Below are 18349 nucleotides of genomic sequence, written 5' to 3' on the forward strand. Positions count from 1 at the left end.
GAAAAAGTTAGCATATGAGAAGTTTTTACAAAGTAGAAGTGATGCAAGGAGGGAAGAGTATATGGAGAAAAAGAGAGAGGTTAAGAGAGTGGTGAAGCAATGTAAAAAGAGAGCAAATGAGAGAGTTTGTGAGATGTTATCAGCAAATTTTGTTGAAAATAAGAAAAACGTTTGGAGTGAGATTAACAAGTTAAGGAAGCCTAGAGAACAAATGGATTTGTCAGTTAAAAATAGGAGAGGAGAGTTATTAAATGGGAGTTATTAGATGGGAATTTCCCAAATTCCTTCTATCTTGCACCAACTGAGCCCTCGGAAGTCACCGAGATTATAAAGTCACTTAAAAACAACTCAGGGAATCTGTCTAATGTCCCACCATTACTGTACAAGCGAGCGGCCCATATCCTTTCGCATGCTATTTCATTACTTTTTAACAAGTCACTAGAAACTAGCACCTTCCCGAAACTACTCAAGATGGCAAGGGTTACATCAATACATAAAGGTGGTGACCCTACAGACTTAAACAACTATAGGCCAATATCAAACTTACCATTGCTATCCAAAATCTTTGAGAAACTCGTGCACAGGAGACTATATTCATTTATAACAGCACAAAACATACTCAACCCCTGCCAATTTGGATTTAGGAAAAATAAAAGCACTAATGATGCAATCATAAAAATGCTAGATCTGCTTTACACAGCATTGGAAAATAAGGAATATCCACTAGGAATTTTTATTGACCTAAGAAAAGCTTTTGACACAGTAGACCACGACATCCTACTCCACAAACTTGACCATTACGGTATAAGAGGCCATGCGCTTGCTTATTTCAAATCTTACCTTACTAATAGGTGTCAGTATGTTACCATTAAAGACACAGCATCAACAACACGGCCACTTGATACTGGAGTTCCGCGGGGAAGTGTCCTTGGTCCCCTGCTCTTCCTCATATACATCAATGATCTTCCAAACGTATCCCAACACCTGAAACCCATTCTCTTTGCTGACGACACGACTTATGTCATCTCTCACCCTAATCTTGCCACTCTCAACACCATTGTTAACGAGGAGCTGATCAAAATATCGACTTGGATGACAGCCAATAAACTTACGCTTAACACTGACAAAACCTACTATACAGTGGACCCCCGCATAACGATCACCTCTGAATGCGACCAATTATGTAAGTGTATTTATGTAAGTGCATTTGTACGTGTATGTTTGGGGGTCTGAAATGGACTAATCTACTTACAATATTCCTTATGGGAACAAATTCGGTCAGTACTGGCACCTGAACATACTTCTGGAGTGAAAAAATATCATTAACCGGGGGTCCACTGTATTATGTTTGGTAGCAGAGCAGGATATGCACTAATTAACATTAAGATCGACAACACTCTAATTACCAGACATAATGAGGGCAAATTCCTAGGCCTATACCTTGACAACAACCTGAATTTCAGCACCCATATCCAACACATAACCAAAAAAGTATCCAAAACAGTTGGGATCCTCTCCAAGATACGATACTACGTGCCGCAAAATGCCCTTCTCACACTATACCACTCGTTTATCCATACCTCACCTATGCTATTTGTGCTTGGGGATCAACTGCAGCAACACACCTAAAGCCAATAATAACCCAACAAAAAGCTGCAGTAAGAATAATCACTAAATCCCATCCCTGGCAACATTCCCCCCCACTCTTCATATTTATTTATTTATTTAAAAATTTGAGCACACATACAGAGGTACAACAAATACAGGTAAGAGCAGTATGCCAAAGCCACTTATACTATGCATAGCATTACGGGCTGGCTTAAAATTAACTTAAGATTAACTAAGCAATGATGAAATCGGTGATAGATCTAAACTTACTCCCTGTTCAGTACATCCACACTTACTACTGTGCAATCTACATCTACAGGACCTTAAACTCCAATATCAACCTTGACCTAAAATGCTTTCTTGATAGTTGTGACAGAACCCACAGGCATAACACCAGACACAAACATCTCTACGACATTCCCCATGTCCGACTAAACCTTTACAAAAATTCAATGTATGTCAAAGGCCCGAAAATCTGGAACACCCTACCTGAAAACTCTAGAACTGCAGACACATTCATCACCTTCAAAACTACCATTAGAAAACATCTTATCTCCCTGATAAACCCCATCAACTAACTACATGAATACCACCTGGTGGTTCACACTTACACTCACTCACCCATTTGACCATAAACAGAAATATTAATCTCAATCTTAAAATAATGAATCCTATGATACTCCAATACTGAAACTATGTACTGTGCCAAAACAAAAGCATTCACATTGCTAAACTCACAAACTAGTATTTAGTCACTTAGCCATAATACCAACTTACCTCATAATTTGTAATATTTTAAAATAAAGAATTAAACTAAGTCTGCCTGAAATGCCTAGCCATGCTAGGCATTCTAGTGGTACACTCTGTAATCATTATTTAACTACATGTAAACCACACAACAACCAAATTCTGTAAATTCAACATTGTAATCTTTATAGAGAATAAACTTTGAATTTGAGAGTAAGAGGTATTGGGAAGATGGAGGGAATATTTTGAGGAATTGTTAAATGTTGATGAAGATAGGGAAGCTGTGATTTCGTGTATAGGGCAAGGAGGAATAACATCTTGTAGGAGTGAGAAAGAGCCAGTTGTGAGTGTGGGGGAAGTTCGTGAGGCAGTAGGTAAAATGAAAGGGGGTAAGGCAGCCGGGATTGATGGGATAAAGATAGAAATGTTAAAAGCAGGTGGGGATATAGTTTTGGAGTGGTTGGTGCAATTATTTAATAAATGTATGGAAGAGGGTAAGGTACCTAGGGATTGGCAGAGAGCATGCATAGTTCCTTTGTATAAAGGCAAAGGGGACAAGAGAGAGTGCAAAAATTATAGGGGGATAAGTCTGTTGAGTATACCTGGTAAAGTGTATGGTAGAGTTATTATTGAAAGAATTAAGAGTAAGACGGAGAATAGGATAGCAGATGAACAAGGAGGCTTTAGGAAAGGTAGGGGGTGTGTGGACCAGGTGTTTACAGTGAAACATATAAGTGAACAGTATTTAGCTAAGGCTAAAGAGGTCTTTGTGGCATTTATGGATTTGGAAAAGGCGTATGACAGGGTGGATAGGGGGGTAATGTGGCAGATGTTGCAGGTGTATGGTGTAGGAGGTAGGTTACTGAAAGCAGTGAAGAGTTTTTACGAGGATAGTGAGGCTCAAGATAGAGTATGTAGGAAAGAGGGAAATTATTTCCCAGTAAAAGTAGGCCTTAGACAAGGCTGTGTGATGTCACCGTGGTTGTTTAATATATTTATAGATGGGGTTGTAAGAGAAGTAAATGCGAGGGTCTTGGCAAGAGGCGTGGAGTTAAAAGATAAAGAATCACACATAAAGTGGGAGTTGTCACAGTTGCTCTTTGCTGATGACACTGTGCTCTTGGGAGATTCTGAAGAGAAGTTGCAGAGATTGGTGGATGAATTTGGTAGGGTGTGCAAAAGAAGAAAATTAAAAGTGAATACAGGAAAGAGTAAGGTTATGAAGATAACAAAAAGATTAATTGATGAAAGATTGGATATCAGATTGGAGAGAAAGAGTATGGAGGAGGTGAATGTATTCAGATATTTGGGAGTGGACATGTCAGCGTCAACAACCACCTCAACAACCACCTCAACAACCCTTCCTCAGCCAGAGGGCTGAGGAAGGGTTGTTGAGGTGGTTCGGACATGTAGAGAGAATGGAGCGAAACAGAGTGACTTCAAGAGTGTATCAGTCTGTAGTGGAAGGAAGGCGGGGTAGGGGTCGGCCTAGGAAAGGTTGGAGGGAGGGGGTAAAGGAGGTTTTGTGTGTGAGGGGCTTGGACTTCCAGCAGGCATGCGTGAGCGTGTTTGATAGGAGTGAATGGAGACAAATGGTTTTTAATACTTGACGTGCTGTTGGAGTGTGAGCAAAGTAACATTTATGAAGGGGTTCAGGGAAACCGGCAGGCCGGACTTGAGTCCTGGAGATGGGAAGTACAGTGCCTGCACTCTGAAGGAGGGGTGTTAATGTTGCAGTTTAAACTGTAGTGTAAAGCACCCTTTAGAAATTTTAGCATACATACAGAGGTACAAGACAATGATGGAGTGAATGATGGTGAAAGTTTTTCTTTTTCAGGCCACCCTGCCTTGGTGGGAATCGGCCAGTGTGATAAAAAAAAAAAAAATTATCTTTATTTACTACATGTATATGAACATGGTATACAGGCCTAGCTGACATCAGTGACTTACTACTATATAGAAAGCTGCTTGTTATGCAGATTATTTCAAGCAAATTAGGTCAGTGTCCCAGGATAACACCCACACCAGTCGACTAACACCCAGGTACCTATGTATCGATGTGTGAACATAGACAACAGGTGTAAAGAAAACGTCTAATGTTTCTAACTTGGCTGGGAATCGAATATTTACCAAAAATCATATATGGCTAACCCAAGCCAGGTACTAGAAATAAGCCATGTTGTCTGACTTTTTTTGGGTTATCCTAAGTTCTCTACACATATGCTGCTATTTGTGATAATCTGTATAGAGAAAATAACTTTTTTGTTTCAGGTTTATGGTGCAGTACGAGTGTATATCACAGTTAGCCCTGTGCTGTACTCCGTTTTCTGTAATATAAGCCCCCAATTGGTATTTGTATACCATATCCTCTTCATACCTCCGTCGAACTGCTCGGTATTATGCCAAATACTATATTATTCATTCTGGAGTATTTAACATGTTTTATGTTATTTATATTGTTTATTATGTCATATTAGATCAATTGTGATAGGCAATAAGCTATAGCTTATTATTAGCATAATAATAAAGTATATTCCCCTGCATCACAGGACTGAGCTCATAGCAACCAACATTGGCTTCAAAGCCACCTTATCTTTAATGGACAATATACTGTGTAGGTTCTTTACACAATGAAAAGCATTTCCTTTATTCATTGGAACCATGGCTAGGGCTAAAAGTAAGCATGTTATAATAAGAAATGGAGAAAAAGAAATTAGAATGACTTATGCAGCAAGTAGCGCAACCAAATAGTACCAGCAGGTTGGTGTGGCGACCCTGGAAACTTGAAATTATGCTAGCTGAAATTAGTGCCGAATAACTGAAGGAACTGAATAACTGATTGCCAGATTTGTGATGGTGGACCTGTATTATTATTGACGCTGGTGAGGGGCTCTTGATCTAGGGAATTGGATCTGTGCTCTAGTTATCTAAATTAATAATAATAATAATAATATTATTATTATTATTATAATGATAGAGCTTCAGTTCCCTAAATTAATAATAATAATAATAATAATAATAATAATAATAATAATAATAATAATAATAATAATAATGGTAGAGCTTCGGTTCCCTAAATTAATAATAATAATAATAATATTATTATTATTACAACGATAGAGCTTCAGTTCCCTAAATTAATAATAATAATAATAATAATAATAATAATAATAATGATAGACCTTCAGTTCCCTAAATTAATAATAATACATAATATGTAAGTAATAATAATTCAGAATGCTGCCGCTAGTTGGCATAGCTGATGCCAAAACATCCGGTAAGCAGTACACATGTTTACATCACTGTGGGAGCAGTTCTCTCATGCTTGCTTGCATTTTTTTACAGTCATTTGGCCAATTTTTTTTTTCTAACTATGGGTCCTAAGAAAATAAGTGCAAAGGACAGTGCTGAGAAGAAAAAGGGGATGATTTCCATGGACTTTGCCAGGCAATACCAGCTTAGTACATCTATGATATGTAGATACTAAAGCTGTATCAGTTATGTTCAGTGATTAAACAAAACAAATTGTATCAGTTAAGTTCAGTGATAAAAAAACAAATTGTATCAGTTAAGCTCAGTGATTAAACAAAACAAATTGTATCAGTTAAGTTCAACTATCAAACAAAATGTTGTTGTTGTTGGTGGTGGTTTACAGGGCCATTGACATCATATGCCACCTCCTCAACCCCCCCCCCCACTCAACCTGCCCCACCCTCAACATCCCCTGCCATCTCTGCTCCAAGTGTGTAAGTACATACAGTAGGGCCCTACTTATACTGCGGGTTAGGTTCCAGGCTGTCGCCGGAAAGCAGACATCGCCGGAAGGCAGAACGCCATTTTTTTTCCATTTATAAATGCATATAAATGCCAGACAACAAGTTTACACTAAATTATATTAAGCTAGTAATAGAACTAGGCATTAAAAACACACAAAGTAAAATACATTCACAGTAAATTCATTACTTATCTTAAAGTATTTGTAATCTTAATGTAGGAAGAGAGGTGAGTAGTACTTATTTGTAGGAAGTCAGGTGCCGGTAGCCCAGGTGTAGGTAGCACTGGCTCCCCGTCTCATACTTAATATACGATATTTAAAACATCCCAGAGAGGTAAAATACACATACAGTACACTCATTATTTACCTTAAAATATGTGTAGTCTTCATATAGGAGGAGAGGTGAGGAGTATTTATTTGTAGGAAGTCAGTGTAGGTAGCCGGTAGGTGTAGCCCACCTGGGCTACACCTACTGGCTACCTACACTGTGGGCTAGAGCCATATTATTAACATCGACATACCTTGTTCACTGAATTTAATAATTTCTAACACTACCTTTAGATGCCATCATAAACGAAGGGAGAAGTAATGAGTAATTCATGCCGAAAATTGTAAACAAAAGCGGAGTGGGGGAGTGGCTGGGCCAAACACAGATTCATACATGTTTTCTCTGATGGCTGAGCAGAGAAAACGTAATGTTGCCCCTCCACCCGGCTTCCACAGGGGTCCACAAGTATTATTATCAGAGCACATAAAATATGCAATAAATGCCAGACAACAAGTTTACACTAACTTATATTAAGTTAGCAATAGAAATAGGCATTAAAAACACTATAAAAGGTAAGATACACACAGAGTACACTTATTACTTACCTTAAAATATTAAATAGTAAGAGGTGAGTGGCAGGGTGTTTATTGAATAAAATCAGAATGGCACACCATCATCCTCTAACTTGGCACTTAAAGCAAGAGGCTTACGACTTCTCTTTTTATCACAGCTAAGCTTAGACGCCATCGTCAATGAGAGCCAACTAGTTAACGAAAGAGTAAACGAGAGAGAGAACGAGATACAGAGTTAATACAATGTAAGAACACAAACTGAACAGGTAGTGGGTGATCACTTGGTCAGGCGAAATAAATGCCTAATAATATGTGTCTACTTTTAGTTCATTCACGTCCGTTTGTAAGAGTTTGTAAAACATTTACCTCAATATTTTTTTATTATAATAATAATTACCTCACAATACAAATACTCTTACATTGTGTACAAGTTGTACAAGTTAGTTCAGAATAAACAAACAGCAACACACCATTTTTAGAGTGAATGAAGATAATAATAATAATAATAATAATAATACCTAGGTAGTAGGTTGGTAGACAGCAACCGCCCAGGGAGGTACTACCGTCCTGCCAAGTGACTGTAAAACGAAAGCCTGTAATTGTTTTACATGATGGTAGGATTGCTGGTGTCTTTTTTCTGTCTCATAAACATGAAAGATTTCAGGTACGTCTTGCTACTTCTACTTACACTTAGGTCACACTACACATACATGTACAAGCATATATATTCACACCCCTCTGGGTTTTCTGCTATTTTCTTTCTAGTTCTTGTTCTTGTTTATTTCCTCTTATCTCCATGGGGAAGTGGAACAGAATTCTTTCTCCGTAAGCCATGCGTGTTGTAAGAAGCGACTAAAATGCCGGGAGCAAGGGGCTAGTAACCCCTTCTCCTGTATAAATTACTAAATTTGAAAAGAGAAACTTTTGTTTTTCTTTTTGGGCCACCCTGCCTTGGTGGGATACGGCTGGTTTGTTGAAAGAAAGAAAGAATAATAATAATAATAACAATAATAATAATAATAATAATATTATTATTATTATTATTATTATTATTATTATTATTATTATTATTATTATTATTATTATTATTATTAATATTAATAATAATAATATTATTATTATAATAAAAAGCACTAAACCCACAAGGGTTGTGAATTGCTGTATATAGAGTAAAGGCATACGAAAATAATATTTTTCTACAGTTATCTCCCAGTGTTTGACTAGAGAAAACGTAATTCTTCCGACACTACCTACACAGCTGCTTTGTAAACAAATCTCATATTTACATGAATTTTTATTCTGTGAGTGTATGTATTATGTTTATATGTTATGTAATGGGTTTCATATATAATTTTGAGGAAAATATCATAGATGGATTAATGAAAATGCCTATATTGATGTAAAATAAGACATTTAGTGTGCCCAAGAGTGATTATTATTACGTAGTATTGGCGTCATGAGTAGAGAGACTCTTAGAGATTTTAATGTGTACCTGCACACCAGCACAGTGTGTAAGTATATTTAGGTACAGGTACACATAAGTATAATTATCAGAGTACATATAAAATATGCAGTAACTTTAAAACACTTGAAATTTTGGAAAGTTTCCTGACATAATAAATGTGGTCACGGAAAATGTAAACAAACCGGGTGGGGGGCGCCATATTTGAAAGGCCGCTTGCCGTATAGCAAATTTTGGTCATAATTTGACATTGCCATATTAGTGGAACGCCGTAAGGCAAAACGCCGTAAAGCGGGGCCTTACTGTATACGCTTTATATAAACAGTTGAACATTTCTTTACATTCTGTAGTGTATTATGATTTATGTTTTTATATACAATATTTCTGCAATAAGCCTCACAAGTACTCTGTTTTCTCTTACAATAAGAGCATGGGAAGATTCTATAATCAGAGTTATACAGGAAATGGTGGACGCTTCTGCCACTGCCTCTGCCACCATATTATGGCCTATTTATTCATTTTAGAGTATATATCATGTTTCTGCATTAATTATATTGTTTATTATGTCATATTAGATGGATTGTGATAGATAAATAAGTTGTACAGTTGATTTTAGTATCATATTTAAGTATTTTGTCTTGTCTCCAGAGTGCAAGAACGGATTAATGGCTTTTCAGTTAATTTAAATGAGGAAAATTAATTTGATATACGAGTAAATTGAGTTACGAGCTAGGTCACGGAATGGATTAAACTCGTAAGTCAAGGTTCCACTGTATTAGTAGGGTTATTTTAACAGTGAATTTACACCGCATTTTTGATTTTTGAAGTCAAACAATGAATTTGCACTCTGCTAATTTGGCAAAACAATTGTTGCTTTATAAGTCAAAATTGCAAGCTGTTAAGTACTTGTTTAATGTTTGTTACAGAGAGTAATGCTTTTACTTTGCTCCAAGATTCCCTCATGGAAGGTTCCTTGATGCTGGTGAGGGGCTCTAGATCTAGGGAATTGGATCTCTGCTCCAGTTTCCTGAATTAAGCCTGAATACCTTCCACATCCCCCCACAGGCGCTGTATAATCCTACGGGTTTACCGCTTCCTTTTTGATTATAATAATAATAATTTGCTCCAAGATACCTTAACTTTTCAGAGTAATAGAAGTTGAAGAAAAATCTAGAGATGAAGGTGTACAAAGACGTCTTTCTCTTAATGTGTCTTCAGCAGCAGAAGCCGGGCTACAAACAACCTCTGTGATATCAACACCTACGCCTGTGATTACTGCAGGGTTAGTATCTCTCATAATCTCCTCACTTTGTTATAACAATGTTTGAAGAATTGGGTGGGGGAAAGGTGATGAGACTGGTGGAAAGTACGGTGAGGTAGGACTTATACCTTAGTAGCATCATGAAGTCAAACCAGGACTTATACCTTAGTAGCATCATGAAGTCAATCCCACTTATTGTATCACTTTTGTAAGCGATGCAATTAGGATCAAATCCCTATCTCGCCTCACCTTCCACATGCACACGCACGTAGTATGGTAGTTCGGTGTACTCTCATGTTTCTAAAAGGATTTTTTTTAACAAACTGGCCATATCCCACCAATGTAGGGTGACCTAACAAGAAAAATAAAAAATTTTTTTTTTTCTTTAAATTTTTGTAATTTGTACAGGAGAAGGAGTTACTGACACCTTGCTCCAGCATTTTAATCACCTCTTATAACACACATTGTTTACGGAGGAAGAATTCTGTTGCACTTTCCTATGGAGATAAGAGAAAGATCAAGAACTATGAAGAAAATAGAAGAAAACCCAGATGAGTGTGCCTACAGCTTCTCCTCACTTAACAACAGAGTTCCATTCCTAAGAACATGTCGGTAAATGAATTTGTCACTAAGCAAGGAGCATACTCTAATGGTAGTGGGTTTGTGTCTGCCATCTTTGATATTGTTGTAATGTTACCTTTGCACCATTTATAACATTTTTAGTATATATTTCAATGTACTGTGTATTGTAATAAACAGAATAGAGAAAATCAGCTCTAATATACATTGTTTAGGTATGCATACTGATCAGAACCCATCATAAGTCAGAGTTATTGGTAAACAAGTATGTTGCTAAGTGAGGAGAGGCTGTATATACATGTACATGCATGTGTTGTGTGACCTAAGTGTAAGTAGAAGTAGCAAGATATACCTGGTATCCTGCATGTTTATGAGACAGGGAAAAGAAACCCAGCAATCCTACCATCATGTAAAACAATTACAGGTTTCCATTTCACCCTTACTTGGCAGGACGGTAGTACCTACCTGTGTAGTTGCTGTTTACCAACCTACTACCTAGATCGTAATAGGAATGTGATGGATTTATTGTCTTTTTGCTCTTTCCCTCTGGCATGCCCTCTTCCCTCTGCTCTTCTCTTTCTACTTATTTTCTCCTTCCTCCTTCCTTCCATCCTTTCTCTCCCTCTATCTCCTGTATTCCTTCCCTCCTTCTTCCCTCCCATTCTCCAATCCTCCTCTGCTCTCTTCTTCCCATCCCCTCTCCCACTGCTTTCTGATTTTGGTAAAACTAAAATTTTTATGTTAAAATAGTAGGTTGGTAAACAGGAACTGCCCAGGGAGGTACTACCATCCTGCCAAGTGAGTGTAAAATAAAAGCATGTAATTGTTTTACATGATGGTAGGATTGCTGGTGTCTTTTGTCTGTGTCATACATGTACAAGCATATATATACACACCTCTCTGGGTTTTCTTCTATTTTCTTTCTAGTTCTTGTTCTTGTTTATTTCCTCTTATCTCCATGGGGAATTGGAACAGAATTCTTCCTCCGTAAGCCATGCGTGTTGTAAGAGGCGACTAAAATGCTGGGAGCAAGGGGTTAGTAACCCTTTCTCCTGTATAAATTACTGAATTTGAAAAGAGAAACTTTTGTTTTTCTTTTTGGGCCACCCTGCCTTGGTGGGATATGGCCAGTTTGTTGAAAGAAAGAAAGAAGTATGAAATGTATAATGTAGATTAAATTTCCTATCAAAACTTTCACTCTTTATTAATAAATTGTCATTTTAAAGTGTATAATCATCACAATCATATAGATTTTTAAAAATATTAGAATTACAGTGGTACCTTGGCATACGAACAGCTCCCAGCTCAAACAGTTATGTAAGTGTATTTTTGTAAGTGCTTTTGTAAGTGTATTTTTGGGGGTCTGAAATGGATTAATCTAATTCACATTATTCCTTATGGGAACAAATCTGTTCGGTATCAGCACTCAAACAGCCTTCTGGAACAAATTAATTTCGTATCCCAAGGTACCACTGTATTTGAAAAGTTTTTCATGATTTACAGGCCATCAGTGACTCAATCCTTGGGCATGGTGGATGTGGGTATGGCTGGTGGCAGTTTGAAAGTTAGTGGAGTGCCACAGTCGTCTCCGCTGCAGCCGGGTCTTTGTGCCGCACCCAGCAGTGTACCACCATCTCCAAGTGCTACTGTCCTTCAGCTGCTGCTCAGGTCTGATATGAACTAAATACAAGAAATTCACAAATAACCCACACTTATGGGAACTTATAACAACATTTTGGTCCATCCTGGAATATTATCTACTATGACCTATTCTTCCTTCTCATACTGATACAGATACTAAGAGTACTTCTAGATCAGGGATACTCAACCCTTTCATTTCTGGGGCTGCATTGGAAGACTGATTTATGAGTGGGGGCCACAAGATTTATGTAGGTCCAAGTATTTTAAACTGTTAAATCATACAGTGGAACCTCGGCTTATGAGTGCTCCACCATACAAGTTTATCAGGATGTGAGCAGTCGCTCGGTCGATTTTTTGTTTCTGTTCCGAGCAAAGATTCAGGATGCGAGCTTCCCCCTCAAACAACTTTTTTTTAGACCTCCAGATATTACAAAAATAAAAGTGAATATATAATTGTACTTCATTGTCGTGATGTATTATGTTGTTTTTACTGCTTAAGACTATAACTGCAACAGAAATACTAGTATTTCTTACCTTAAATTGTGGGTGCTGGTGTTTGTCGATGATTGTGAAGAGAGTGGAGAGTTATGTTGTGGTCCTACTGGACTGAGGTGGATGGTAGAGGTTCTGGTACTGAAGTTGATGGTTGTACTGGAGTGTGCATAAATTCTGTAATTGATTTCTGTTCTATTTTACCCTGCAGTACATTATACAACTGTCAGTAAGGCATCAGCTGCTCTAGACACCATTTCAGGGTCCTCTTCAGTGTAAAAGTCTAACTTTAAGTCATTCAGTAAGTCAGTAAAGTTATTCAATTAGTCAAGTCATTCAGTCAGTTAAGTCAGTAAGTCATTCAGTCAAGTCATTCAGTCAAGTCAGTAAGTCAGTCAGTCAAGCCAGTAAATCAGTTAAGTCATTCAATCAGTCAAGACATTCAGTCAGTCAAGTCAGTCAGTAAGTCATTCAGTCAAGTCAGTCAGTCAAGTCTGTAAGTCATTCAGTCAAGTCAGTAAGTCATTCAGTCAAGTCAGGAAGTCAAGTCAGTAAGGCAGATGCTGTGCCCAGCATCTCTTCTTCATCATCAGCCTCTGCCAGCATCTCTTCTCCACCATCAACTGCCAACATTTCTTCTCCAAGGTAAATGCTGTAGTACATATTACATAAATTTTTTTACGTTGTTTTCCTTATGAAACTACGTAGTGATTTAATACAGTTTGCCTTGCAAACACTCCGTTTTCTGTTATAATAAGAGCATGGGAAGGTATGTAGTCATTCTAGTGTATATATCATGTTTCTGTGTTATTAATATTGTTTATTATATCATATTAGATGAATTGTGATAGATAAATAAGCTATAGAGTTGATATTAGCGAAAGTTGAAGTATTTTGTCGTGCCTGGAAGCCCACTGGAACGGATTAATGCCATTTCAACGAATTTAAATGAGGAAAATTGACTCAACATATGAGCATATCGGGATACGAGCAAGGTCACGGAACGGATTAAACTCATAAGCTGAGGTTCCACTGGATATACAGTTTTTTCATTGATATGCGATAAAAGTACATTTGATAACCTATAATAGGCTGTCAGCTATTGCTACTACAATATAGAATATATTTTATATAGTCTTACATTTAACCCCTTGACTGTCGCAACCCCAAATCCTGAGGTGTCTCCTGGTGTCGAAAAATAAAAAAAAAAATTATGTTTTCTTATGGAATGATAGAGAAATTTTTCCCGATGGTAATGACACCAAAAGAATGAAATTTGATGGAAAACTTATGGAATTACGCTCTCGTGAAGTTAGTGACCTCAGTGATATTTACGAATCTGCAATTTTGCCCACTTTGAGCCCTATTTTCAGCTAATTCCATTGTTCCAGTCGACCAAGCTCATAGCTATTTCTTTAGAACTCCATTTGTTCTATCGATTGAGTACAAGAAACTGCCCATTTATAGATTTCAACTACCCAGTAACATGGTCAGAAATTTGCAATTTGGCCAATTTCACACAAATTAAAAAATATGCCAATTTCAAAATAGGGTCCAGAATGAACAATGCAGACATTCCTGGCTCTAAAATAACATTTTCTTTGTTTATCAGTCATGTCTCCAGGCCCCTATGATATTACTCTTGCTTTCTATTTTGATTTTTTGTACACACAAAAAATAGAAGATTTACTGTTATGCAGACTACTGCAATATTGTAGTAATTGTATAAATAATGTCAACCCATTTGTGACTGCATATTAGAATGGCTAGTTGGACATTTATTGGACAATGACATCATTTGTTTACTTTTGAACATTGGCAAAAATCAAACATTTCCCCTACTTTGAGCTCCATTTCAAGGCTCTTTTCATAGTAAAACCAATCAAAATCACCTCTATGTCTATAATATGTTATCCATTCTATCAAATGAGACCAAGAAAACGAGAATTCAACCATAAATACTACATGAAAATACCCAGCAGAGTCGGCGTTTTAATCAAAAAACACGGTCAGAGTTTTTTTTTCTCATTATCCTCTGTGTGCTGCAAGATTTTTTTTATATGGTGCACACTGACCACACAGACCCATTCTCTCACATGTGGACCTACCAGCTTTCTCCTGCTTGATTTGAAGCTGCTAGAATTTTTGAGTATATATACGTCAAACATGGTGGCTCGTAAGACGTATATATATATATATGACCAAAACAGTCAAAGGGTTAAGGTTATACAGTGAGAATAAACAACATAGAGAAAACCCTATTATAAAGGGCAAGATATGTTCCTGAAAACTGGTGCTTTATGAACAGTGGTTATGTGATTTGAAGAACCTTGGGGCTTAATAAGTTATATTCCAGACATCTCCAATTTGTCAGACAGTTTTTTAATAGAGTGGACCCCCACATAACGATTACCTTCGAATGTGACCAATTATGTAAGTGTATTTATGTAAGTGCGTTTGTACGTGTATGGTTGGGGGTCTGAAATGGACTAATCTACTTCACAATATTTCTTATGGGAACAAATTTGGTCGGTACTGGCACCTGAACATACTTCTGGAGTGAAAAAATATCGTTAACCAGGGGTCCACTGTATTTTACTAAGGAACCTTATTAACAGTAAGCTTATTTTGTCTTAACATTGCTGTTTGGAGAAACATCAGAACTGTTGTATCTGCATGCCTCTGGTAAGACAGTGTAGTGTGAATGATGGTGAACGTGTTTCTTGTTTGAGTCTCCCTACTTAGGTGGGAGACGGTCAACGTGTTAAAAATATTAGTTTTGCTTTTTGACATGAAAGTGTAGAAGAGGTTAATGTGGCCTTACTGGGCTGCAGGGCATGGTTGTGGATGCAGAGTTGTCAGTAGTTGATGGTTGTAGGGAAATGCTCAAGTATTCTGTAATTTATGTCTGGCCTGTTTTACCTTACAGTATTTAACCCTTTCAGGGTTTCCTACATACTAGTACAGCTTAAGCACCAGGGTTATTGACGTACTAGTATGCCTAAATTCTAGCTCCTTCGGATCTAGCAAGAGAAAGCTGGTAGGCCTACATATGAAAGAATGGGTCTATGTGGTCAGTGTGCGCGGTATAAAAAAAATCCTGCAGCACACAGTGCGTAATGACAAAAAAAAAACTTTGACCATGTTTTTGGTTTAAAACAGCAACTTTGCACTGTATTTTTGTATGGTATTTATGGTTGTATTCTAGTTTTCCTGGTCTCATTTTATAGAATGGAAGACATTACAGAAATTGAGACGATTTTGATTGGTTTCACAATGAAAATATTTTTTTTTTTTATTAACACACTGGCCGATTCCCACCAAGGCAGGGTGGCCCGAAAAAGAAAAACTTTCACCATCATTCACTCCATCACTGTCTTACCAGAGGGGTGCTTTACACTACAGTTTATAAAACTGCAACATTAACACCTCTCCTTCAGAGTGCAGGCACTGTACTTCCCATCTCCAGGACTCAAGTCCAGCCTGCCGGTTTCCCTGAATCCCTTCATAAATGTTACTTTGCTCACACTCCAACAGCACGTCAAGTATTAAAAACCATTTGTCTCCATTCACTCCTATCAAACACGCTCACGCATGCTTACTGGAAATCCAAGCCCCTCGCACACAGAACCTCCTTTACTCCCTCCCTCCAACCTTTCCTAGGCCGACCCCTGCCCCCGCCTTCCTTACACTACAGATCGATACACTCTTGAAGTAATTCTGTTTCGTTACATTCTCTCTACATATCCGAACCACCTCAGCAACCCTTCCTCAGCCCTCTGGACAACAGTTTTGGCAATCCCGCACCTCCTCCTAACTTCCAAACTACGAATTCTCTGCATTAGATTCACACCACACATGGCCCTCAGACATGACATCTCCACTGTCTCCAGCCTCCTCCTCGCTGCAACATTCATCACCCATGCTTCACACCCATATAAGAGCGTTGGTAAAACTATACTCTCATACATTCCCCTCTTTGCTTCCAAGGACAAAGTTCTTTGTCTCCACAGACTCCTAAGTGCAACGCTCACCCTTTTCCCTTCATCAGTTCTATGATTCACCTCATCTTTCATAGACCCATCTCCTGACACGTCCACTCCCAAATATCAGAATACATTCACCTCCTCCATACTCTCTCCCTCCAATCTGATATCCAATCATCACCTAATCTTTTTGTTATCCTCATAACCTTACTCTTTCCTGTATTCACTTTTAATTTTCTGCTTTTACATACCCTGCCAAATTCATCCACCAATCTCTGCAACTTCTCTTCAGAATCTCCCAAGAGCACAGTGTCATCAGCAAAAAGCAACTGTGACAGCTCCCACTTTATGTGTGATTCTTTATCTTTTAACTCCATGCCTCTTGCCAAGACCCTCGCATTTACTTCTCTTACAACCCCATCTATAAATATATTGAACAAACACGGTGACATCACACATCCTTGTCTAAGGCCTACTTTTACTGGGAAATAATCTCCCTCTTTCCTACATACTCTATCTTGAGCCTCACTATCCTCGTAAAAACTCTTCACTGCTTTCAGTAACCTACCTCCTATACCATACACCTGCAACATCTGCCACATTGCCCCCCTATCCACCCTGTCATACGCCTTTTCCAAATCCATAAATGGCACAAAAACCTCTTTAGCCTTATCTTAATACTGTTCACTTATATGTCTCACTGTAAACACTTTGTCTACACACCTAAAGCCTCCTTGTTCATCTGCTATCCTATTCTCCATCTTACTCTTAATTTTTTCAATAATAACTCTACCATACACTTTACCAGGTACAGTGGACCCCCGCATACCGTTGGCCTTGCATAACGTTAAATTCGCATACCGCTACATTTTATCGCCAAGATTTTGCCTCGCATACCGCTAAAAAACCCACTCAACGCTGTTCGTCCGAGACGCGTCTAATGTGCGCCCTTAGCCAGCCTCACATGTTCCGCCGGTGGCATTGTTTACCAGCCAGCCTCCGCGGTAACATCCAAGCATACAATCGGAACATTTCGTATTATTACAGTGTTTTTGGTGATTTTATCTGCAAAATAAGTGACCATGGGCCCCAAGAAAGCTTCTAGTGCCAACCCTACAGCAATAAGGGTGAGAATTACTATAGAGATGAAGAAAAGATCATTGATAAGTTGAAAGTGGAGTGCGTGTCTCCTAGCTGGCCAGGTTGTATAATAAACCCCAATCAACCATTGCTACTATTGGTGGTACAGCTGCTGCTGCTGCTGTACCACCGTCAGCTGCTGCTGCTGCTGCTGCACTGTCAGCTGCCGCGCTGCTGTAAGCACCGTCAGCTGCTGCTTCTGCTGTACCACCGTCCAGTTGCTGCTGCTGCTGTAGTACAAATCCTGCCTGCTACTGTAGCATCGTCCTGCTGCTGCTGTAGCATCGTCTGCTGCTGCTGTAGCACTGTCAGCTGCTGCTGCTGCTGTAGTGCCGTCTGCTGCTGCTGTAGCATTGTCTGCTGCTGCTGTAGCACTGTCAGCCTGCTGCTGTGCACTGTCAGCTGCTGCTGCTGCTAGCACTGTCAGCCTGCTGCTGCTGCTGTAGCACTGTCAGCTGCTGCTGCTGCTGCTGCTATAGCACTGTTGTTGGTGTGGCTTATTGAGAATGCCAAGAAACAATTAACCCCAGAGGATTTGCCACCCAGGATAACCCAAAAAGTCAGTGTCATCGAAGACTGTCTAACTTATTTCCATTGGGGTCCTTAATCTTGTCTCCCAGGATGCAACCCACACCAGTCGACTAACACCCAGGTGAACAGGGAAAAATGCCTGGAACTAGTGCTCATATTGATGAATTTAAAGCCAGCAAAGGTTGGTTTGAGAGATTTAAGAATCAGTGGCATACACAGTGTGATAAGGCCTGTTCTGGAAGAAAATGCCAAACAGGACCTACAGTACTCAGGAGGAAAAGGCACTC

At 38.6% G+C, this 18349-nt stretch overlaps 1 protein-coding gene across 1 annotated transcript in view; it reads left to right on the forward strand.

Moving 5' to 3' along the window:
• The window catches only part of LOC128699290 (Activating transcription factor-2), a 180420-nt gene that overhangs the window by 52529 nt on the left and 109542 nt on the right, over positions 1 to 18349 (forward strand). The window contains exons 6-7 of the mRNA XM_070100800.1: positions 9580 to 9714; positions 11776 to 11940. Coding sequence (XP_069956901.1) covers positions 9580 to 9714; positions 11776 to 11940 — 300 coding nt within the window. The remainder of the gene's footprint in view (positions 1 to 9579; positions 9715 to 11775; positions 11941 to 18349) is intronic.

This window comes from Cherax quadricarinatus, chromosome 74 (assembly GCF_038502225.1).
Source record: "Cherax quadricarinatus isolate ZL_2023a chromosome 74, ASM3850222v1, whole genome shotgun sequence".
NCBI lineage: Eukaryota > Metazoa > Arthropoda > Malacostraca > Decapoda > Parastacidae > Cherax > Cherax quadricarinatus.